This window comes from Grampus griseus, assembly GCF_964374135.1.
Source record: "Grampus griseus genome assembly, chromosome: 3".
NCBI classification, from domain to species: domain Eukaryota; kingdom Metazoa; phylum Chordata; class Mammalia; order Artiodactyla; family Delphinidae; genus Grampus; species Grampus griseus.
The window spans coordinates 162,800,260-162,826,192 of NC_139019.1; the positions used below are offsets into that span (position 1 = coordinate 162,800,260).

Sequence of the window (25,933 nt, forward strand, 5' to 3'; positions counted from 1 at the left end):
TGGCACCTTATAAGTAGAGAAGTAGAGGCCCTTCTATACTAGACATTTCTGTCTTTGTTTTATTGTAATAGTGCACCCTGGCCACCACATTTATATCCCACTCCCAGCATCACCTGTATCATGTACCCTGCAGGTCAGTATTTCATTTTGGGCACACTCCTTTAAAACTACTCTGGCCCATCCAACACAAATGTGCTGTTTTCCTACCATTTGTACTCACATGCTCAATGTCATGGGAGTCACTGGTACTGACCTATGCACACATGATATCAAATACATTGTTAATGCCAATCGTGAAATGTCCAAAACTTATTCAAAATACATGTAGCATACAGGTAATGTTTGAGATGTTTTCCATGAAGGACAGCTCTCTGGCAGCCATGGTAGCTGATGAACACTTGGCTTTGGACTGTTTATTAGCCAGAGAATTCTGTTGCCCTAAAAGGGCTGCTTGCAGTGTGTATGTTGGCTACACTGGCAAGGTGCCACTAATAACATAACAAATGAGACAAATTAAATAACCTTATGAAAATAGTTGAATGTAGTTCTGGAATCATACTTGAACACTTTACTGGATCTCTCCAGTACACTGGGACAACTGGATTCAAATGTTCTTTTGAAGTTTTGTCATCTTAATTGTAATATGTACTTGTGCTTTATACAAGTACATATTAATGTACTTTTAATTAATATTCAGATTCAAAATCATTTAAATGAGATGTGGCATCATTCAGTCAACAAAGCTAAGAGTGAACTTTAATAAAGACCCTGACCTCATTTTTATTGTTTGACTCTTAATTGGCTCCAGATACCTGCTCACCCTGCTTGGCCCACAAGGGGTAAACAAATTAGGAAAGGTGACCCATGCCCCTTTTATTTTTGTGTAAGTGGGTACGAGGGTCAAACTGTGAAGACCTGTAGCCTCTACCCCTATACACCTTAAAGGGCCAAGCCATTAACCTTTGCACAAGTCACCTCAACCCACTTACCCTTGCCCTACTCTCCTTAGTAAGTACCTCTGAGTAATAAACATATTTCTATTACCTTGATGCATGTGGTGACATTTTCAGTAGGGTATTAATCCTGACCCCCAAAAGGGCAATGGTAAAATGGAAGGTAACCCATGGAAAATGTCTTTATTGATGCAGAGGTGACAGGAGAGGGAATTTTGAGAAGATGAGGATAAGACATCCAAATGCAGAGATCCCAGTGTGATAATGTTTTTGAATGCATTGCTCACAAAGGAAACCACCTACGTGGTCACTTGCAGTACAGTCTCTCTGAAAATGGTATCATCTCACAAGAGAAAAATACAGAGCAACACAAGTGAATGGATGGTTTCTGTTCTGATAAGTAAAGACCTTGGAGTCAACATTCTCATCTTTAGAACAAGAAAAAATGCTGAAGAAACTGAAAATCAACACCTCTTCATATATCCATGAGATATTTGAGGTTATATGGCAAACCAGTGCTCCAAAAACAAGTGATTGGTGGATATAGAGAATTATGTTACTGAGAAGAGAAGCCACTGGAGCCAACATCCTCTGGGAACATATAAACTGTAATAGATAAATTGCTGGACACAATATGAACTAGCTTGAGCTCTAAGAGGAGGAAGTTAAGGGACCACTCCCCCCCACACAAAGTTTGTGAATTTTTCTTGCAGGAGTCCAAATAGGTTCTCCTGAGAAGATTGGCAAAAATTGTCTCATGCAGGAATTGGAGGGAAGCATTTTGATATACTCACAAAGCGTTCCATTCTCTGTAACTTATGTGGTTCCTCAAAGGAAACTGATTTGCCAGTGCCTAATCTGATTGGAGAAAGAGCAGTCAGACAACTCCCTGACCCTTCAGGTTTCTTCTCTGACAAAAAGGAGGAATACATGCTAAGAGCCTGTTCTGAAGTTCATAGTCCAGGGATTCTGTCCCACCAAAACATTACAGATTTAATCCTAACATAAAAGAACCTTTTCCCACCCGCATACCTTCCCACCATATCAACAAGGCTCCAGTAGAAAAACAGTGGATTAAAAAAACAGATGCAAGACCCAGACTCTACTTACTAATGAGTTTCTAGAGATACCCAGACACAGCAGGGGAGAAAAACACAAGGACACTGGAGGATATTAAAGCCCCCAACCTACAGCTAGGGCAAACATTAAAATTCCTATTTAAGAAATGTCACACTGGGGGCTTCCCTGGTGGCGCAGTGGTTAAGAATCCGCCAGCCGATGCAGGGGACACGGGTTCGGGCCCTGGGCCGGGAAGATCCCACATGCCATGGAGCAACCAAGCCTGTGCTCCACAACAAGAGAAGCCACCGCAATGAGAAGCCTGCGCACTGCAACAAGGAGTAGCCCCCGCTCGCTGCAACTAGAGAGGGCCTGCACGCAGCAATGACGACCCAACGCAGCCAAAAATAAATAAATAAATAAATTTATTAAAAAAAAAAAAGAATGTCACACTGAAGGCCTATTTACCTCAAATCTTGTGAAAATTGAGAAACGTGGAAATTAAATAACATGTGCTCCCTGGTTTCACTTTTTTGTTAAAATTGTTTTGGTTTCATTTTTACATAAACCATAAACATTTTGGTTTCACTTTGTTAAAATTGTTTTGGTTTCATTTTTCCATAAACCATATTCATCTTATTTTCCATAAACAGTATTCAAATTTCAAGTTCCCTGATCAGACATTATCCGAACCTTGGAATTTCAACCAGAAGACAGGTTAAGTGTTGGATCTGAGCATTAAAGATAGACATTTTATATGTACATCTGCATTTGAAGAGAAAATGTATATCTGCTTCAAACGTTATAAGCAGATAAGGTGCAAAAATAAAAGCCTGAGGGACTTCCCTGGTGGTCCAGTGGTTAGGACCCTGCACTTCCACTGCAGGGGGCATGGGTTCAACCCCTGGTTGGGGAACTAAGATCCCACATGCCACACAGTGTGGCCAAAAAAAAAGTAAAAGTAAATAAATAAGTAAAAATGCAAGAAAAAAACTTTTAAAAAGCCTGGGACAAAATTCAAAATCATAAGAATAATTCAACTTACCTCTCATACTGTAAAAAACACCAATAACAACATGCAATTTTTTGGTCAAAACCGTATGTGGATGTTTCTTATAAATATTCTATTAGCTGTGTTTACAAATTACTGTATACTAACAAATGTTATCTTTATTTTTCACTTACTGGGAGCATATGTTGAAATATCCCCCTTCAATTATGGATTTTAAGATCCACCCTAATTTTCTTCATTTAATCATTATACATTCTGAGTCAATACTAGCATGTAATACAAGTTCGGGAAATTTATTCTCAGGAAAATTTATTTTTGTTCTTAGATAGTTCAAATTTTTGTGATTAACCTAACTTCTCATTCACTCATAATATCACAGACACGTTTCTGTCAGTACCCTCTTGCCAAAGAAAACCAGGACACACCTGTAGTCACAGAGAGTTATGTGTTGACTTGTAGTAATAGGCATGACCACAACCGATAAATGACTGGGCTTACAGGTAAGAGGGTGCCTTGAGCACCCTTATAGCATTTGGACTAGTGTTAGTGATTTGATGTTTGATGAAGCAAGACGTTGCTCTCTATTGGATGCTGTGAGAAGGTAAATGTAATTCTGTGATTAGTGATCATAATCGTTGAGAATTTGGTCATCTTTGTTGTAGATACTATGTTCTCTTTTACCATTTTAGAGAAATGATTATAAAGTTTCCTTGATCTTGTTTTATCAAGCATGGTCACACAACAGCATTGTCTGATGGTGGAGGTTTGTGACTTTTTTCCCTTCAACAGAGTAAGACTTGATTTACTGTTGAGTGGGCCAGTCCAGTGCTGTTTTTCCTTTCTTACATGTTATCTAAACATTTAGACATTTCTTACTGTGTAGTTGACACTTTTTAACTGTTTCCAAACAGTAGCTTAGTCATAATATACAAATTCACTCCTTAGCAGACTCCATAGTGCTTTCATTATGTTTTGTGGAAGTAAATTTCTAGGCCCAATTTGGAGCTGCCACCTCAAAACATAAACCAAGACTGAGATAACTTTCCTGTCCCTGTAAATGCACTACCTGACTGGAAATGCAGTACAGCCAGCCAGCCAATCTCTAACTGCCAAGAATCTATAACGATTACTTTGTTCCATATAAGTTCAGATATGCAACCCCCGCCAATGAACTGAACACACATACTCTTTCCTTATTCCCTGAATGCCTTTCTCTACAAAAGCTTGCAGCCCTGTTCCTTGGTTTGCAGTTCTCTGGACTCTTGAGAGTAGAGACCACCTGCTTCATGATGTATGAAATAAATTTGCTTAGATCAACTAAACTGTTCTCTTTGATTATTTTAACACATTTAGTCAACTGAGGTGTATGCGTTTAGATTAAATGTCAGACATATGTGCTAGCAAGGGACAAAGACTGACCACTGTTCAAATCAGGCCTTTCTTGCTGAGGGACCTAGTGGTTTTTTTTTAAGGTATAGTTGATTTACAATATTACATTAGTTTCAGGTGTACCGCATCGTGATTTAGTATTTTTATAGTTTATATTCCATTAAAAGTTATTGCAAGATAATGTCTATAATTCCCTCTGCTATGTAATACATACTTTTTGCTTATCTATTTTATACATAGTAGTTTGTATCTCTCAATTCCATACCCCTAAGTTGCCCCTCCCCCCTCTCCTCCCCCTCTGGTAACCACTAGTTTGTTTTCCACATTTGTGAGTCTGTTTCTGTTTTGCTATATACGTTCATTTGTATTATTTTTTAGATTCCACACATAAGTGATATCCTACAGTATATGTCTTTATCTGACTTATTTCACTAAGCATAATATTCTCTAGGTCCATCCATATTTCTGCAAATGGCAGAATTTCATTCTTTTTATGGCTGAGTAATATTCCATTTTACATATATATATATATATATATATATATATATATATATATATCACATCTTTTTTATCCATACGTCTGTTGATGGACACTTGGTTTGCTTCCATACTTTAAACAGTGCTACTGTAACATTGGGGTGCATGTATCTTTTCAAAATAGTGTTTTTGTCTTTTCTGGATATATACCCAGGAGTGGAATTGTTGGATCATATAGCAACTCTGTTTTTAATTTTTTGAGGAACCTCCATACTGTTTTCCATGATGGCTGCACCAATTTACATTCCCACCAACGGTGTACAAGGGTTCCCTTTTCTTTACACCTATTTGTTATTTGTAGACTTTTTGACAATAGCCATTCTGACAGGTATGATGTGATATCTCATTTTGGTTTTGATTTGCATTTATCTAATAAATAGGGATACTGAGCATCTTTTCATGTGCCTGTTAGCCATCTGTCTGTCTTTGGGAAAATGTCTGTTCAGGTCTTCTGCCCATTTTTTGATTGTGCTGTTTTTGTTGTTTTCTAAGAGTTCAGCTTTTTATTGAGCATGTTACGAAAGAGGTTTAGTCAAAAAGACCAAAGCCCATGTCATCATCAGACTCCTCACATTATTCTTTCTTTGCTTCCACTTTCTTCTCCTCAGCTGGGGCGGCAGTGGTGGAGGGGGCAGGTCCACTAGCCCCTACATTGCAGATGAGGCTCACCATGTTGACATGGGTCAGAACCTGTGCAAACAAGCCTGGCCAGAAAGGTTCAACATTTACATCGGCTGCTTTAATGAGGGCATTGATCTTATCCTCCGTGATCTTCACCTCATTGTCATGCAGGATGAGGGCTGAGTAGGTGCAGGAGTAGGTGCAGGTGGGCTACAAGGCAGTGGAGGCCACAGTGCAAGTGAGTGCTAGGTGTGGTACTGCCTGGCATGATGCTAGTTGCTGGTCCCCAATGCGGGCCTTAGCTTCCTCTGAAGGGCTGAGCCACCTTAGCGTAGCTGAAGAAAGTAGGCTGTTTCTTTGGGGGTTTTGTTTTTTTGTTTTTTGGGGGGTTTTTTAATTGAAGTATAGTTGATTTACAATGTTGTGTTAATTTCTGCTGAAATCACCAAAAGTCAAAAGTGAATCAGTTGTATATATATATGTATATATATATATATATATATTCTTTTTGATATTGTTTTCCATTATGATTTATCATAGCATATTGAATATAGTTCCCCATGCTATACAGTAGAACCTTGTTGTTTATCCATTCTATATATAATAGTTTGCATCTGCGAATCCCAAACTCCCAATCCATCCCTCCTCCACACCCCAATCCCCCTTGGCAACCACAAGTCTTTTCTCTATGTCTGTGAATCTGTTTCTATTTCATAGGTAAGTTCATTTGTGTCATATTTTAGATTCCATATATGAGTGATATCATATGGTATTTGTTTTTCTCTTTCTGACTTTCTTCACATAGTATGATAATCTCTAGGTCCACCCATGTTGCTGCAAATGGCATTATTTCATTTTTTATGGCTGAGTAGTATTCCATTGTATATATGTACCACATCTTCTTTATCCATTCATCTGTTGATGGATATGTAGGTTATTTCCATGTCGTGGCTATTGTAAATAGTGCTTCTATGAACATTGGGGTATGTGTGTCATTTCAAATTAGAGTTTTCTCTGGATATATGCCCAGGAGTGGGATTGCTGAATCATATGGTAGCTCTTTTTAGTTTTTTAAGGAACCACCATACTATTTTCCATAGTGGCTGCACCAACTTACATTCCCACCAACAGTGTAGGAGGGTTCCCTTTTCTCCACACCCTCTCCATCATTTGTTATTGTAGACTTTTTAATGATGGCCATTCTGACTGGTGTGAGGTGGTACCTCATTGTAGTTTTGATTTGCATTCTCTAATAATTACTGGTGTTGAGCATATTTTCATGTGCCTTTGGCCATCTGTATGTCTTCTTTGGAGAAATGTCTATTTAGTTCCTCTGCCCATTTTTTGATTGGGTTGTTTGGGTTTTTTGATACTGAGTTGTATGAGCTGTTTATATATTTGGAATATTAACCTCTTGTTGGTCATATCATTTGCAAATATTTTCTTCCATTCAGTAGGTTGTCTTTTCATTTTGTTGGTGGTTTCCTTTCCTGTGCAAAAGCTTTTACGTTTAATTAGGTTCCATTTGTTTATTTTTGTTTTTATTTCTTTTGCCTTGAGAGACAAATCCAAAAATATATATATCTACAATTTATGTCAGAGAGTGTTCTGCCTATGTTCTCTTCTAGGAGTTTCATGGTTTCAGATCTTAAATGTAGGTCTTTAATCCATTTTGTGTTTATTTTTGTATACGGTATGAGGAAATGTTCTAATCTCATTGTTTTACATGTAGATGTCCAGTGCTGAGGGACCTAGTCTTTAATGTTAACTTTTGATCATTCCTATTCTACCCAGCACTCTAGCGTCAAAACTTATGTAATTAAGCACAAAATTAATCAAGGCACTCTATGGTCTGGATATAGTAGCATGAAACAAGTTCTTACAATTCTGGTGCTTTTAGGTTTGTGGGGAAAGAAACACTGTTAACAAACAATAAAATTTGGTTTATAAATCAGAAGTAAGATATTAAAAATTCAGTATCCCCACATACAATATTCATTTTTAATATTTTGCCTCATCTCTTTTCCTATTTGAAAGTAACATACTCTGACTCCCATATAACGTTTGACATTTGGCAACATCTTGTGAGGGTCTGTGTATATTTAAGGGTGAGGAAGAACCTGGTTTGCTCAGAAGCTTCTGTGGATGCTGGGATTTTGTCATTGCATTGTCTGTCTGCATGATACACTTGGGGTTATCAGTAATTACAACTTGTTTAGATATTTTTGGTTAGGAGTAGAAAGTAAAAGGAGATAATACCTTTTGCTACTTAAAAGAGGGAATTAGGGCTTCCCTGGTGGTGCAGTGGTTGAGGGTCTGCCTGCCGATGCAGGGGACACGGGTCCATGCCCCAGTCCAGGAAGATCCCACATGCTGCGGAGCGGCTAGGCCCATGGGCCATGGCCGCTGGGCCTGCGCGTCCGAAGCCTGTGCTCCGCAACGGGAGAGGCCACAACAGTGAGAGGCCCGCGTACCGCAAAAAAAAAAAAAAAAAGAGAGGGAATTAGAGCTTGCATTTGTGGGACTTCCCTGGTGGCACAGTGGTTAAGACTCCGTGCTCCCAACGCAGGGGGCTGGGGTTTGATCCCTGGTCAGAGAACTAGATCCCACATGCATGCCACTACTAAGAGTTTGCATACCACAACTAAAGAGCTGGCAAGCCACAACAAGGGAGCCCGCCTGCTGTAATTAAGACCTGATGCAACCTAATTAATTAATTTTTTAAAAAAGAAGTTACATTTGGAAGAGATTTATTGTTAAAACCAGTGATATTTTCTTTCTCCCATTTCAAGCCCTGGGCAAAAACCTTATGAAAACATGTAGATGGACTGTTATGGCCCCATTGAACATCTGACTCTGTTGCAATGTCATTAAAATGAATTTTTGGAGCCAGTTCAATTTGTCTTTAGCTTTATAGACATGGCCTTATTTGTATCTATTGCTCTCCCTTTCATGGAAGCATAATAAAGGAAAGAAAAAAACAGCGTCCAATCAATCAGTCAGTCAATCAGAAATAAGAGCTTTGAAAGAAAGTTCACAATGAATGTAAGATAACAGGGGAACCAGAGGTGTGTTGTGTATTTCCTCTATGGAGGGTAGAGGTCTCCATGATTAAGGATGTTATCAGGAATTATTTATGTTGCCACCATCTAATACAAATTAAATTAACACTGTTTCAGGAATTGCTCAGGTATGAATATAAATAGTAGGTGTGATACAGACAGCATCCAGCATTTGTGAGGGCAACAGTAATGATTCCTATTAAAATAAAGGTATATTCACACACATTAAGATAAGTAATATAAGAAAACACTAAAACAGAAAATAAGAAGTGTTGGAAAGAATGTTGAGAAATTAGAACACTTGTGCACTGTTGGTAGGAATATAAAAATGGTACAATCAGTATGGAAAAAGATAAGTAGTTCCTCAAAAAATTAAAAACAGAATCACCATATAATCTAGCAATTTCACTTCTGGGTATATACCCAAAACAGTTGAAAGCAGAATCTCTAAGATATACTTGTAAACCTATCTTTTTAGCATCATTTATTCACACTAGGCAAATGGTGGAAGCAACTCAAATGTACATAGACTTATGAATGGATGATCAAAGGTAGTATATACATACAATGGGATATTATTCAACATTAAAAAATAAGGAAATTCCAACATATGCTACAACATGGATAAAGCTTGAGGACATTATTTTAAGTGAAGTAAGCCATTCATATGAAGACAAATACTGTATGATACCACTTATATGAGGTACCTAAAGAAGTCAAATGCATAGAGATTGAGAGTAGAATGGTGGTTTGCAGGGGAGCGAGCAGAATGGAGGGGGTAGTTGTTTACTGGACATAGAATTTCAATCTTGGAAGATGAAAAGAGTTCTGGAGATCGGTAGTGATAGTCGTACAGCAGTATAAATGTAAATGCCAATAAACTATATACTTGAAAATGGTTAAGGTGGTAAATTTTATGTTATGTGTCTTTTACCACAATAATAAAACGTGGGGGAAAATCCACAGGACTGCACAGACCCCATTGGACCCTAAAATGCCACAAAGCCCTAAGCTTCTTTCCTTCTTGTTTACAGCACTAAATCTGTCCATTTTCCTGTGTTCATAAAGGACCTTTTCCAAAGCAGTGCCTTTGACTCTAAGGCTGTCTCTAGATTTGGTCCCCAGGCTTGGCTTACCTACCTCCTCACCTCTTCTCTCCAGACCTTGCAACCCCACTCACTGGCCTAAGTCTCAGGGACTATGTGAAGCCTGTCCTATTGTTTGTTTACGAAAAATTTATTTTAAAAAGTAAAATACTACATTCAACATATTCAACCTAATGGAAAAGAAATCAATAAAGAAGCAAAGTTGGGACTGAAATGTCATGAGAACTGTTGGGGGAAAAAAGGTAAAATGCAGGTGTAATATAAATACTCATATAATGGGTAAAATAATCCAATCAAGAGTCAGAAAAAAAAAGTCAGAAATTATCACCGTATGTTTAAGACAAAAAAAAAAAGAGGCAACTATATGCTCTCCATAGGAAATGCTTTTAAATTCAAAGATGCAAAAAGATTGAAAGTAAAAGGATCAGAAAAAGATATATATGTAAATACACCCACCAGAAAGCTGGAGAGACTCTCCTAATACCAGGAGGGAAAAAGACTTTAAAAGAAAAAATATTACTAGAGATATAGAAGGCTGTATCATGAAAAAGTCAATTCATCAGGAAGCTATAACATTTATATGTGCATTTAATAACAGAGTGCCAAAATAAATGAAGCAAAAGAGAAATGAAGGGAAAAACAACAGTAAATGGAGACTCCAGTATCACTTTGAATATTATATACACAACTAGGCAAAATATCAACACAGAAATAAAAGACTTGTAAAACACTATAAATTAAGTACACCTTACGTGTCTGCAGAACACTGCACCCAACAACAACAGAATATATATTCTTCAGAAGTGCATATGAAACCTCCAGGGTAGAACAAATGCTAGGACATAAACTTCACTAAATTTAAAATACTAAGAATAAATACTTTTATGGTCTGTGACAAAAATGGAATGAAATTAGAAATCAATAACTTAGGAAAAACTGGAGAAATTCACAAATATGAAAAAAATACTCGTAAATAACCAATGTGTCAAAGAAGAAATCCATACAGAAGTGAGGAAATGTCTCAAACCAATAATCTCACCTTCCACCTTATCACACGTGAAAGGATGGGCACCAACACACCCCCCCCCAATGAGATGAAGGAAATAAAAAAGAGCAGAAAGTAGAGAATAGAAACAGCATATAGAAATCAGTGAAATCAAAAGTGAGGTGTTTGAATAAAATTGACAAATCTTTAGCTAAACTGACTGAAAGAAAAAGAAGACTCAAATTCCGAAAATCGGACAGAAGGAAAGACTATTCCACCAACCTTACAGCAATAAAAAGGATTATAAAGGAATTCAATGAACAGTATGGCAACAAATTAGATAATTTAGATGAAATAGACAAACTCCTAGAAATATACATCCTGCAGAAAATAACTCAAGAAAAAAATAGAGTTTCTGACTATACGAGTGACGTGGTTGAATTACTAAGCAAAAACTACTCAAAAGGAAAGCCCAGGCCCAAATGGCTTCACCATAGAATTCTCCAAATCATTCATAGGTTTAATATGATTCTTCAGAAACCCTCCCCACAAATAGAATCAACACAACACTTCAAACTCATTCTATCAGACCAGTATTACCCTTACTTTAAAACCAAAGGTATTATTAAAAAATGAAGAAACCAATTTTCCTTGTGAAAATGGATGCCAAAAAAATCAACCATACTAGAAAACCTAACCTAACCCAGCATCATCTAACCACAAATATACAGCGTGACTAAGTTGGATTTACTTCAGGGATGCTAGGTTGTGTTAATATCTCAAAATCAACTTAGGCAATATAATGTATTAATACAGTAATAAGCAAAAGTGTCATGATCGCCTCAGTAGACTCATAGAAAGTACAGTTGACCCTTGAACAACATAGGTTTGAACTGCACAGGTCCACTTATATGCAGATCTTTTCCAAAAAATATATTGGAAAAAACTTTGGAGATTTGCAACAATTTGAAAAAACTTGCAGATGAACCATGTAGCCTGGAAATATTGAAAAAATTAAGGAAAAGCTAGGTATGTCACGAATCTATTAAATGTAGATACTAGTCTATTTGATCATTTACTACCACAAAATATACACACATCTATTATAAAATGTTAAAACTTATCAAAACTTATGCAGTACGCCTGAAACTAACACAACATTGTAAATCAACCATACTCCAATAAATTTTTTTAAAAAGACTAGTAATACAAAAAAAAAAAACCTTATGCACACACAGACCATACATAGCACCATTTGCAATTGAGAGAAATGTAAACAAACAGAAACATGCCATATTAAAACTACATAAAATTAACTGTAGTATATACTCTACTATTTGAATAATTTTGTAGCCACCTCTTGATGCTATTTTGGTGAGCTCAAGTGATGTGAGTATCCATAAAATGTCATGTGATGCTAGTTCCCTGGTGGTCTAGTGGTTAGGATTCGTTGCTTGCACTGCAACGAATTGAACCCGTGGTCTGGGTTCAATCCCTGGTCAGGGAACTGAGATCTCACAAGCCGCATGGTGCAGCCAAAAATAAAAAAAACTTATGTGATGCTAATCATCTCTATGTGTGCAGTTTGTCTCTCCAGTGAATTGCATATGGCAGTAAAAAATGTTCTTTTTTGGTTCTTGAGTATTTTTCATCGTGTTCAGTGCGATACTGTAAACCTTGAATAACACCATGGGACCCATGGAAAGTGCCACTAATGATGCTGGAAGTGCTCCCAAGAAGCAGAGAAAAGTCACTGTTAACAAGTCCAAGCTCATACTGCTTGCTAAACGACAGGCCAACAAATCAAGAGATTAGTTGTGGGAGCAAGGAATAGCTACTTTATTTTGGAAGCCAGCAGACCAAGAAGATGGTGGACTAGTATCCCAAAGAACCATCTTCCCTGAGTTAGAATTCAGGCTTCTTTTACACGAAAAGGGAAGGAGATAAATTCAAACGTTTCCTGGTTCCAGTCAGACTCTGAAGGGAATGTGTTAACTTCTTCCTTCCTGCATCCATTCACAGGTAAGCCTCGCCAGGATGTTTTCTGTGAGCTAAACAAAGGTATTTTAGCTTAACGCTCATTACATGGGAGGCAGGGTTCCCAGAGATGGACCATTATGTATACTTTAAGCTTGTAGGCAACATCCCTTTAGTGATTAACTTGTAGCAAAAGCAATAGAATAGCAAGGTAAAAGTAAAAGAAACAGATCCAATATGGAGTCAGATTTGTTCTTCCCTATTATATCATGACATTACAAGAAAAAGTTGAATTGCTTGATATATATTGTAATTTAGGTCTGTAGCTGCAGTTGCTTTCCATTTCAAGATAAATGAGTCCAACATAAGGACCATAGTAAAAAAAAAAAAGAGAGAAGGGTATTCCTTAAGCCATTGCTGCCACTATGCCAGCAGGTATGGAAATCTTGCACGTTTTATGAAATACTTTTTTTTTAATTTATTTTATTGTATTTTATTTTATTTTTTGGCTGCATTGGGTCTTTGTTGCTGCGCGTGGGCTTTTCTCTGGTTGTGGCGAGCAGGGGCTACTCTTTGTTGCCGTTCATGGGCTTCTCACTGCGGTAGCTTCTCTTGTTGCAGAGCACAGGCTCTAGGCACGTGGGCTTCAGTAGTTGTGGCACTCAGGCTCAGTAGTTGTGGCGCACGAGCTTAGTTGCTCCGCAGCATGTGAGATCTTCCCAGACCAAGGCTCGAACCCATGTCCCCTGCATTGGCAGGTGGATTCTTAACCACTGTGCCACCAGGGAAGTCCCAAGACTGCCTTTTAAAGTTCTTTTGGTATTGGAGAATGCCCCTGATGACCCAGAACCCCACGAGTTCAACACTGAAGGCATCAAAGTGGTCTACTAGCCCCCAAACACAAGGTCTCTAATTCAGCCTCTAGATCAGGCAGTCATAAGGACTTTTTTTTAAAATGTCTATTTATTTATTTGGCTGTGCCAGGTCTTAGTTCCAGCATGCAGGCTCTTCATAGCGGCATGCAGGGTCTTTTAGTTACGGCCTGCAGGATCTTTAGCTGTGGCATGTGGGATCTAGTTCCCTGACCAGGGATCGAACCCAGGCCCCCTGCATTGGGAGCACGGAGTCTTAGCCACTGGACCACCAGGAAAGTCCCCATAAGGACCTTTAAGTCTCATTATACACACCACTCTATGAAAAGGATTGTCAATGCTATGGAAGAGAACTCCAAAAGAGAGAACATCATGAAAGCTTGGAAGTATTGCACCATCAAAGATGCCATCATTGTTATAGAAAAAGCTGTGAAATCCCAAACAAATTCCTGCTGGAGAAAACTGTGTCCAGATGTTGTACATGACCCCACAAGATTTACGACAGAGCAAATCAAGGAAATCATGAAAGAGATTGTGGGTATGGCAAAAAAAATTCGGTGGGGGGGTGAAGGGTTTCAAGATATGGATTTTGGAGAAATTCGAGATCTAGTAGACACCACACCAGAGGAATTAAAAGATAAATTGATGGAGATGAGTGCTTCCAAATCATTGCCAGACGATGAAGATATAGAAGCAGTGCCAGAAACAAACTGACATTAGACAATCAAAGAGTTTCAGTTATTCAAGACTACTTTTGGACTTCCTTGGTGGCGCAGTGCTTAAGAATCCTCCTGCCAATGCAGGGGGAACGGATTCAATCCCTGGTTTGGGAAGATCCCACATGCTGTGGAGCAGCTAAGCCTGCACGCCACAACTACTGAAGCCCCCGTGCCTAGAGCCTATGCTCCAAAACAAGAGAAGCCATTGCATTGAGAAGCCCACGCACGGCAATGAAGAGTAGCCCCTGCTCGCCACAACCAGAGAAAAGCCCACGCTCAGCAACAAAGACCAAACGCAGCCAAAAAAAAAAAAAAAAAAGACTGCTTTTGACTTCTTTTTGACATGGACCCTTCTATGATACAGGCACTGAAACTAAAGCAAATGGTGGAAGAAGAATTGGTACTATAGAAACATTTTTTTAGAAATGAATGAAATATTTTTAGAGAAATGAAACATTTTTAGAGAAATGAATAAGCAAAAGAGTCAGACAGAAATTATAATGTATTTCCATAAAATTACACCTCTCCTGCCTTCCCTTCCACCTTCTCCACCTCTTCCACCTTTGCCATCCCTCAGAGAGTTAGACCACCCCCTCCTATTCAGTCTACTCAATGTGGAGACAAGGATGAAGACCCTTTATGATGATTCACTTCTACTTAATGAATAGTAAATATTCATCATACTGTACAGTTAATCAACTTTATTGTATATGTGTGTGAATGTCTTCATGTGAAAATCTAATAACTGTGTGGCAAGAACTCTATGAGATGTTTTTGTGTCATTATTTTCATCATCTCTTAATTATTATCATCTCAAGACTTGTAAGGAAGTGGAAAGCCTATCCTTACCTAGGTATAAAGTGAGTGATATTTAATATAAAATTAGTGATGTGTAAATTTTATTACTGTTTTATAACTTTGCTTTCAAAGAATTACATTACCATACAGTATGCTTCTCTCTCGTAACTGGAGAAACTGCATATCAGCCTATGATCACAGGTAAGTGGTTTTTTCAAAAAATGGAACAACGTTTTCAATACTGTATTATGAATATGACCATAATACATGATAAAAATTTTATAATGATTCATTCATTAGTTATAGGCTAGGATACCATGAAGCAACTGTATCCATTACACGAGGCTACCATAAAGCAATCATATTGCCATTTCTTCATTATCAGTGCATGAATCATTATAATTATGAATTTCTTTTTCACATTATCTTTTCATTTTTGATGTCGTGTTAGTAATACATATAACATCACAGCGTTTTGTATCATATAAGACAATATTGATGGAGGTACTGATAGACAATTCATCTTGTAAACAGAAGACAAACTTATGGTATTGATAAATACAGTACAGTACTGTAAATGTATTTTCCTTATGAGTTTCTTAATATTTTATATTCTCTTGCTTACTTTCTTGTAATAATACAGTATACAGTCATATTACATACAAAATATGTGCTAATCAGCTGTTTATGTTATCTGGTCAACAGTAGTCTATTAATAAAGTTTTAGGCGAGTCAATAGTTATATGTAGATTTTTGACTGCCTGGGGACAGCACCTCTAACCCCTGCATTGTTCAAGGGTCAGCTGTAGTTGACAACCTACAGCACCCTCTCATGATAAAAACCCTCAGCAAACCAGGTATTGATAGAAATTTCCTTCACATGAAAATGAGCATCGATGAAAAACATCACAGCTGATATTATATTTAATTGGTGAAAAACTGGATGCTTTCCCCTGAATATCAGGAAGGAAACAATGATATCTGCTCTTATCATTTCTATTTGACAATACCCTGGGGGTTTTAGCCAGGACAATTGTGCAATGAATAAATGAATGAAAAGGAAATAAAATGAATCCAGGTTGGATAAGAGAAAGTAATGCTGTCTCTACATGTAGAAGATGTATCCTGTAAATAGAAAACTCTATAAGGAATCCACTTTTTTTAAAAAAATATTAGAAATGATAATCGAGTTTGGCAAGGTTGTAGGGTACAAGATCAATATATAAAAATACATTCTATTTCTAATCACTTGCAACAAAAAATCTGAAAATGCAATTTAAAAAACAAATCCATTCACAAGAGCATAAAAATGAATAAAATAGGGGAGAGGGATAAATTGGGAGATTGGGATTGACATTTAAATGCTACTATGTATAAAATAGATGGCTAATAAAAGCCTACTGTATAGCACAGGAAACCCTGCTCAATACTCTGTGATGGCCTATATGGGAAAATAATCTAAAAAAAGAGTGGATATATGTATATGTATAACTGATTCACTTTGCTGTACACCTGAAACTAACACAACATTGTAAATCAACTGTACCGCAATAAAAATGAATAAAATAGTTAGGACTAAATTTAACAAAAGAGATACCAAGCAAAAACTCCAAAATCCACAAAAGGTTGAGCAAAGTTAAAGATCTAATTACATGGTATAACCTCCCATGTACGTACATTGGAAGACAATATTTTGAGATGGCAATACTCCTCCAAATGATCCACAGATTGAGTGCAATCTCTGTCAGAATCCCAACTGACTTCTTTATAGAAATTGTTAAACTGTTTCAAAAATTCAGATAGAATTGCAAGGTATCCAGAATAACCAAAACAATGAAAGCAAAAATCAAGTAGGAGGACTCACATTTCCTTATTTCAAAACTTTCTGCTGAACAGTGGTAATGAAGGTAGTGTGGTAATGACACAGGGATGGACATATAAATCATTGGAATAGAATGAGATTTCATAAATAAACCCATCCGTCTGTGGTCAACTGGTTTTCAAACACAATGCCAAGAATGGGAAAAGAATATTATTCTTAAAAGTTGGCACTGGGACGAGTGGATAGCCACATGCAAAAGAATGAAGTGGATGTTTACATCACAGCACATACAGTAATTTACCAAAATGGATCAAAGACCTAAACATAAGAGGTTAAAACTTAATACTCTTAGAAAAAATGTAGAGATTTCCCTGGAGGTCCAGTGGTTAAGACTCTGCACTTCCACTGCAGGGGCCACAGGTTCAATTCTTGGTCCTTGAACTAAGATCCTCGCATGACCAGTGGCGCGGCCAAAATATATATGTATATGGAGGATAATATTCATGACCTTGGATTTGGCACAAAATTATTCAAGATGACACCAAAAAAAAAGACAACTTGAATTTAATCAAAATTATTAACTTTTGTACTTAAGAGTATAGTATCAAAAAGGTGAAAACACACATTGGGACCCAAGTTTACTATTGTGGGAATATAGAATGGTGCAGCCACTTTATTTATTTATTTTTAATTAATTTATTTACTTACTTATTTTTGGCTGCATTGGGTCTTCCTTGCTGTTCGCGGGCTTTCTTTAGTTGCAGCGAGCAGGGGCTACTCTTCGTTGCGGTGTGTGGTCTTCACATTGTGGTGGCTTCTCTTGTTGTGGAGCCCGGGCTCTAGGCACGCGGGTTTCAGTAGTTGTGGCACTCGGGTTCAGTAGTTCTGGCACACGGGCTTAGTTGCTCCGCAGCATGTGGAATCTTCCCGGACCAGGGCTCGAAGCCGTGTCCCCTGCATTGGCAGGTGGATTCTTAACCACTGCGCCACCAGAGAAGCCCGGTGCAGCCACTTTAGAAAACAGTATGGCATGGGAATTCCCTGGAAGTCCAGTGGTTAGGACTCCACGCTTTCACTGCTCGGGGCCTGGTTCTATCTCTGGTCAAAGAACTAAGATCCTGGAAGCCGGGCGATGCGACCAAAACACGCACACACACACACACACACACACACACAAAATCCCCACAAAAACAAACAAACAAAAACAGTATAGCAGTTCCTCAAAAATTATATTCAAAGTTACCATGTGATCCAGCAATACTGTTTCTGGGTATGTACTCCCAGGACTCAGATATTTCTACACCCATGTTCACAGGAATGTTATTCATGAGCCAAAAGGTGGTAGCAACACGTGTCCATCAAAAATGAATGGATAACAAAATTTAGTATATACATAGAATGGAATTTTATTCAGATTTAGAAAGAAAGGAAATTCTAACATATGCTGTAACATGGGTGAAACGAGAACATCATGCTAAGTGAAATAAGCCAGTCAAAAATGGACAACTACTATATGAATCCACTTGTATGAAGTGCTTAAATAGTGAAATTCATAGAGACAGAAAGTAGAATGGTGGTTGGTAGGGCCTGGGGGAAAGGGAAGTGGGAGATGTTGTTTAATATGTTTAGATTTTCAGTTTTGAAAGATGAAAACACTTCTGAGATTGATTTCCCAATGTCAGTGTACTTCTCACTACTGAACTGGACATTTAAGATGTAAACTTCATAGTATGTGTTAAAAGTTAAAATTTTAAAGCAAGAGAAGGAAAACACAGCCCACAGAATGGAAGAAAGTTTTGCAAATAAAATATCTAAGGGATTTGTATTGAAGGTATATAAAGAACACTAATAACTCAGTAAGAAGTCAACTAACCCAATTTTAAAATATGAAAGAATGTAAATAGACATTTTTAAAGGAAAATGTACAAATGGTCAAGAACACATTAAAAGATGCTTGCACTAGCCATCAGAGAAATTCAAATCAAAACCCCAATGAAAGGGACTTCCCTGGTGGTGCAGTGGTTAAGACTCCATGCTCCCAATGCAGGGGGCTGGGGTTCAATCCCTGGTCAGGGAACTAGATCCCACATGCATGCCACAACTAAGGAGCCCATCTGCCGCAGATAAGAGCCGGTGCAACCAAATAAATAAATATATTTTAAAAAATGAGATACCACTTCACAACCACGAGGATAGCTAGAGTTAAAAAAGTGAGATAATAAAATTTTTGTGGATGATATGGGAAAATTGGAACCCTCAACCACTGCCGGTGGGAATATAAAATGGTGCAACAACTTTGGAAAACAAATCTGGCAATTCCTTGGAAATTAAACCTAGAATTACCATAGGACCCATCAATTCATTCCTAGGTATATGCCCAATAGAAATGAAAATATGTCCAAACAAAAACTTGTACACGAAAGTTTATTGTAACATTATTCATAATAGCCAAAAGGTGGAAACAAACTAAATGTCCATTAAGAAATGAGTAAATAAAGAAAATGTGTTTTACGCATACAGTGGAATATTATTCAGCCATAAAGATGAATGAGGTATCCATACATGCTACCACATAGAAATTCCTTGAAAAAGTTATGCTAAGCAACTGAAGTTAATTACAAAGATAATACTGCATATGATTCCATTCGTATATAACTCCAGAACAGGGAAATCTGTAGAAACAGAAAGATTAGAGGTTGCCTACAACTCTGGCTTGGAGGAGGAAGATGGGAAGATAGGGAAGTGATATCTAAAGGGTACCAGGGTTTCTTTTAGAGGTGACAAAAATGTTCAAAAATTGTGGTGCTGATTGAACATATCTGTGAATGTACTGAAAAACATTGACTTGTACACATTAAAGGGATGCAGTGTATGGTATGTGTATTTTACCTCAATAAAACTATTCAGATAAATAAATGCATTAGAAGTTTTGAACCAATGTGTTAAGAATATTAAAAGTTTTCAAGTATATCCCACATTTCCAAAACTTATTGTGTTTTTTATATATATAATGTTCAATGTCAATTATACCTCGTTTGTTTTTTTTTGGTTTTGGTTTTGGTTTTGTTTTGCGGTACCGGGCCTCTCACTGTTGTGGCCTCTCCCGTTGCGGAGCACAGGCTCTGAACGCGCAGGCTCGGTGGCCATGGCTCACGGGCCCAGCCACTCCGCGGCATGTGGGATCTTCCCAGACCGGGGCACGAACCCGTGTCCCCTACATCGGCAGGCGGACTCTCAACTACTGTGCCACCAGGGAAGCCGCTGGTTTTGTTTTTTTTTTAATTTATTTTTGGCTGCATTGGGTCTTCTTTGCTGCCCGCGGGCTTTCTCTAGTTGCAGCACACGGGCTTCTCACTGCGGTGTCTTCTCTCATTGCAGAGCACGCGCTCTAGGCGCTCGGTTTTCACTAGTTGTGGCAGGTAGTCTTCAGTAGTTGTGGCACAGGGCCTTAGTTGCTCCGCGGCACCAGGGATCGAACCCGTGTCCCCTGCTTTGGCAGGTGGATTCTTAACCACTGTGTCACCAGGGAAGCCCCCAAAACTTATTGTTTTTTGTTATATTGGTAAAAATAGTAACTAGGGGCTTCCCTAGTTGCACGCAGCAACGAAGACCCAATGCAGCCAAAAATAAATAAATAAATTTATAAAAAAATAGTAACTGGATTGCCTTAGGGATATCATAGCCGTTTACATTTCAAAATTTCTAGGCACACACTCTGAAACTAAAATAAATTTCCTTCTAGTGTAAAATGTATACCTGAGAGTATTGTTGAACACATCTCGCAAATTATGATTGGTGGGAGAAGAGTCCCTGTTCCCAGGCAAGGGCTGCAGGGTTCAAACTTCCCACCAGAGTCAAGTGCTTGGGAGGCCAGGGGATTCTCTAGCTAAAATACCACATGTGTGGAGAGGTAAAAGTGACGGCCTCAACGCTGTCAACAAAGATAAAAATGGAGCCAGACTCTTTATTACACATGGTGAGGTCATTTTTCAGTGTGTTTGTAAACAAGGGTTACAGTATCCTGAGTGGCCTCACAGTCTATGCCAAGTATTGCCCTGTGGAGGTCCGCAAACCCTCTTTTCCCAGTTGGCCTGACCAGGGCGCCCCTCTTGCTTTGGATAAGGACGTCGGTTGTTCCGGAATCTTACTCGGGAGTTCCCTGAGCACACCTGTGTCCCCACATTCTGAAAGATTTGAGGAAGCCGCCACTGTCCCTCTAGGGCCAGTGACAAGTGTGGTTTAAAGGCAAACGTCGCTGGGGCTTCCCTGGTGGCGCAGTGGTTGAGAGTCCGCCTGCCGATGCAGGGGACGCGGGTTCCTGCCCCGGTCCGGGAAGATCCCACATGCCGCGGAGCGGCTGGGCCCGTGAGCCATAGCCGCTGAGCTATGTGACCTCCTGACCTGTTGTCACTCAGGAGAAAGGGGGGCGGGTGCTTGCGAACTGCCCAATCAGGGGCGCAGCAGGGGAAAGTGGGCGGGCCACGCTCTGCAAACTGCGTGGACGCTCGTGGCCACGATTTGCGTGGAATCTCGTCTGCGTTTACGTGTCTCAGGTGTGTCTGCTGCAACGTAAATACGGGCTGCACGGGCCGCGGGAGTCTATGGGAAGACGCCGGAGGAGCCCAAAGCCGGGAAATGGTGAGTGTGCTGGGCCAGGTGTCCCAGGACAGGGAGGAGGGACAGTCTGAACCGGCCGTGGCGGGACGTGGGCCTCCCGACGCGGTAAACTCAGGAGTCTGCGGACCCAAAATCGCAGGGGACGCCGTTCAGACCTCATTCCCTCCGGCTGTCGCAGTGGCGGGGCTGGGTCGGCAGCCGGGACCCTGGCGTCCTGTCCCGTCACTGCAGGCGGTGACTTAAGCCTGGAGCCTCTCTGGGCAGCTCTTCGCCCACAGCCCCGCGACTCGTCTAGAATGTGTGGTGACCCTGGGGAGGGTTATCAGGGGACAATCGTGATTCCGTCTCCGTGGTTCGTGCGTGGGAGGAGCTGTGGCCTGTGGGGTCCCAGTCCCTCCTTTCTCCCCAGGGGGCACTCGTTTTCTCCTGAGTTTTCCAAATGTTTGGAGAGCAGGGTCTCAAATCCAGGATCCAGACTAATTTCCAGATTAGCCCTTCTTAAAACTGGCAATAAATCCCTAAATTTCCACATCCCTCCCTCATTCCCACAGCCAACTTTCCGTCTTCAATTTAGAGCATCATTATCAACTCTTCGTTCTCCCTGGTGTATTTCAAACAGACCCAATATTTTAATTGTTTATCCTTTTTCTTTGTTTAAAAAATTATTTATTTTTGGCTGTGTTGGGTCTTCATTGCTGCACGCGGGCTTTCTCTAGTTGCGGCGAGCAGGGGCTACTCTTGGTTGCGGCACATGGGCTTCTCATTGCAGTGGCTTCTCTTGTTACGGAGCATGGGCTCTAGGCGCATGGGCTTCAGTTGTGGCTCACAGGCTCAGTAGTTGTCACTCGCCGGCTCTAGAGCACAGGCTCAGTACTTGTGGCGCTCGGGCTTAGTTGCTCCGCGGCATGTGGGATCTTCCCGGACCAGGGCTCGAACCCGTGTCTGCTGCATTGGCAGGAGGATTCTTAACCGCTGCGCCACTAGGGAAGTCCCTATCCTTTTTCTAAAGAGTCATGGGTGGCTCTTTTTTAAGGATTTATACTTGCTGTGGATATTTTTCCATGAAAGGAAATCTGAGAATAACCACCAGGAACTGAAACCAACCACCTGGAACTGAAACCGTATAACTCAGATTGGGGCTTGAACCCATGGTCTTTTAACTGAGATGTCACACCTGGTTTCAGGACTTAATGAAGCTCAGGTCCTTGATGTCTCATCGCAGAAAGAATTCAGTGAGAGACAAAGCGATAGGTAAGAAGTGGACACACTCCACAAAGTGTGGGCCATCTCAGAAGGTGAGAGTGGCACCAGGGTGTGGGGTTGGCCATTTTTATAGGGGTGGATAATTTCATAGGCTAATGAGTGGGAGGGGTATTCCAGCTATTTTGGAGAAGGGGTGGGGATTTCCAGGAATTGGGCCACTGCCCACTTTTTGACCTTTATGCTCGGCCTTGGAACTGTCATGGCACCTGTGAGTGTGTTACAATGAGTGTATACTGAGGCTCAAGGTCTAGTGGAAGTCAACTTGTCCGCCATCTTGGACCTATTCTGTTCTAATCAGTTTATGTCCTCAGGCTATGTCATTCTTTTAAAGGTTGTGCCGTGTCCTCTTCCCTCCTGTTTCAGAACTACATTGTATGAAATCCTTGTGCCTCTCCTCGAGGATCTTTCTTGGGCACAGACATCCTATGGGTAGTCCTTTAGGTAGAGTTTCTTCTTTGGAATCGTTCCTGGGTGTTCTCTCCTGTAATCACTTCCCCTCCCTGGGTTTGTCACCCTGGAAAGATTTATTCATGTATGTGAGCCTCAGTTATTCAAAAGATTAAAATTTATGTAAGCAGTGGAGCTTGAACGATAGCATTTTCCAAAGAGGCAAGAAATAGGTGAGTTTCAGAAAAAAGAAAATATTCTTGTATTACATTGCATTAAAAATTCTTGCTTCTTTTTTCTTCCCTCCCTGAGCAGGCGTAGTAATATCCTGAGGTCTGTTCTTTTTGTTTTGGGGTTTTTTTGGGGGGGGGCGGGGGGTTGTTCAAATGCAATTCCAGGGCTTAGGCTTGAGGTGTTCAAGTACAGTTTTTTTAAAATTTTTATTGAAATATAGTTGATTTACAATGTGTTAGTTTCAGATGTACAGTCAAGTGATTCAGTCATATATATACATATATACGTGTATATTTATATGTGAATATATGTATATATACTTTTTAGATGCTTTTCTATTACAGGTTATTGATATTGAGTATAGTTCCCTGTGCTATACAGTAGGTCCTTGTTAGTTATCTGTTTTATATATAGTAGTGTGTATATTTTAATCCCAAACTCCTAATTTACCCCCCCATTATGTTTTTCTAAAACAATTTCTTGCTGTGGAAATAATTAATTAATATCATTATTTTCTGAGAGTAATAGATACTTATGCGTTTTCTTGTTGAACTAGAAAAAAACCTTACAATTTTCCCCTCCTTTCTACATAAACACTAGGTTTGTGTGATTTTGCTAGATTCTTCAGCCACTGGGGTCATTTAAAATAGCATCTTGTGGTCCAAAGCAATGTGACTGGGAGCAGAGGCCTGAGGTCAGTGACTCAAGGTGAGGCCCCCTTGAGGCTGCAAAGGGAAGTACTTGAAGGCCCAGCTGGTTCTTCCTGGAGAGCCCAGCAGGTGTCCTACCTGCTCACACCCACCATGGAAGAAGCCTTTAATCTAAGAGAAGCTACAGAGCCCTGGAAAGCTGGGGATAACAACTGCATATGGCGGAAAGGGTTTGGGGGGAGATGGGATGGTGATGCCCCTTTTGAGGTTGTAACCGTGGTTCCCGCGGGTCTGTTTCTAGGTATAGGCTGGAGTTGTTGGGTTTTTTTTTTTAATATAAATTTATTTATTTATTTTTTGGCTGAGTTGGGTCTTTGTTGCTGCGTGTGGTCTTTCTCTAGTTGCTGCAAGCAGGGGCTACTCTTCGTTGTGGTGCACGGGCTTCTCATTGCGGTGGCTTCTCTTGTTGTGGAGCACGGGCTCTAGGCATGTGGGCTTCAGTAGTTGTGGCTTGCGGGCTCTAGAGTGCAGGCTCAGTAGTTGTGGCGCATGGGCTTAGTTGCTCCACGGCATGTGGGATCTTCCCGGCCCAGGACTCAAACCCTTGTCCCCTGCATTGGCAGGCGGTTTCTTAACCACTGCGCCACCAGGGAAGCCCTAGGTTGGAGTTTTACATCCACAGTGTAGCTGCACTCAGAGTGTAATTTGTTTACATTGAGAAAGTCTGTGACAGGAGTTCTGTGTCCTGGGTTAGGGGTCATGAATTTGGGAGTTCTTTTGGGTCAGAATCTTAAATTGAATTCTACTGAGAGTTTTCTCACTGTGGGAATGGAAGCCTGAAAAAGGGAGTGGTTCCATTATTCCCCAGGGAGAGGAGGGCGTGTGGCGCTCCCAGAGTCCATCCCTGTGGCTGCTCAGGTGCCCCCACCCTCCTTCACCAGGGACTGACCTGGTCCAGCGGTTCTATCTCAACCAGGAGAGGCTAGTGGGTGTTAAACTTTCAAACAGGCTCCTTCTGTCCTGTGAGACGCTGACTGCTTATCTGTGCTGATTCCAATATTTGTGTCTCTTTCCTCTGGATTCTTTTATCCATTGAATAGTGCAGCCCTTTGGCTGCAGTTTCCCTTAGCACTTTGTAATTAATTCCCTGTGTGGGAAATAACATTTTTAGTTTCTTGGGCTTAAAGAAAAATCTCAGTTGATTGAGAGATACGATGTCGGTAAGGCAAGAAAATTGTGGAACTAAATAGAATTTTTGTTCCTTTTAGGGAAGAGAACCTCAAGATGTGAGATGAATGTGTTTACGTTTTCAGGTATGTGTTTCATTTTACATCAGTGTTTGTGCATGTCCTTAGAGAAAATTGAAATTTAAAAGGCAGGGAACTCCCTGGCAGTCCAGTGGTTAGGACTCGTGGCTTTCACTGCTGGTTCAATCCCTGGTCAAGGAAATAAGATCCTGCAAGCCGTGCAGCACAGCCAAGAAAAAAAAAAAGCTAAAGCAATTGATGTAAGGACAGCTAATCAAAGCTTACATACATTTTTGAAAATTCTACTGCATTTAAAGAACTAAACCCAAACCCCTGTTGCATTATAATGTTATATTGATTTCTGAAAATACCACCCTCCCCCATGTGAGATATAGGGAAGGGACAAACTAGGATACACCTTGTCATTTTAGTTAGCAAGGGATTTGAAAATTATGGTTTATACTTTTGTAACCATTAGTGTTCAAAGGAATTAGATCGTAACAATAGTTTCCTATGTACAAAAGTTAAAATTAAAGAAAGACTATTAAATAGTAACACGGGGTGTATATACTTTGCTTATTTTCAAGAAACCTGTGAGATACAAAAGCCTAACTTAAGCAAAG

At 39.8% G+C, this 25,933-nt stretch overlaps 1 protein-coding gene across 1 annotated transcript in view; it reads left to right on the plus strand.

Moving 5' to 3' along the window:
• Positions 1-21,416: 21,416 nt before the first annotated feature.
• LOC309819963 (uncharacterized protein) overlaps positions 21,417-25,933 on the plus strand; it is a gene marked incomplete at its 3' end in the record, with an annotated part of 91,147 nt that continues 86,630 nt past the window's right edge. The window contains exons 1-2 of the mRNA XM_082650392.1: positions 21,417-21,550; positions 25,332-25,376. Of these exons, the coding sequence (XP_082506518.1) occupies positions 25,359-25,376 (18 nt within the window). The 5' untranslated portion in view covers positions 21,417-21,550; positions 25,332-25,358. The remainder of the gene's footprint in view (positions 21,551-25,331; positions 25,377-25,933) is intronic.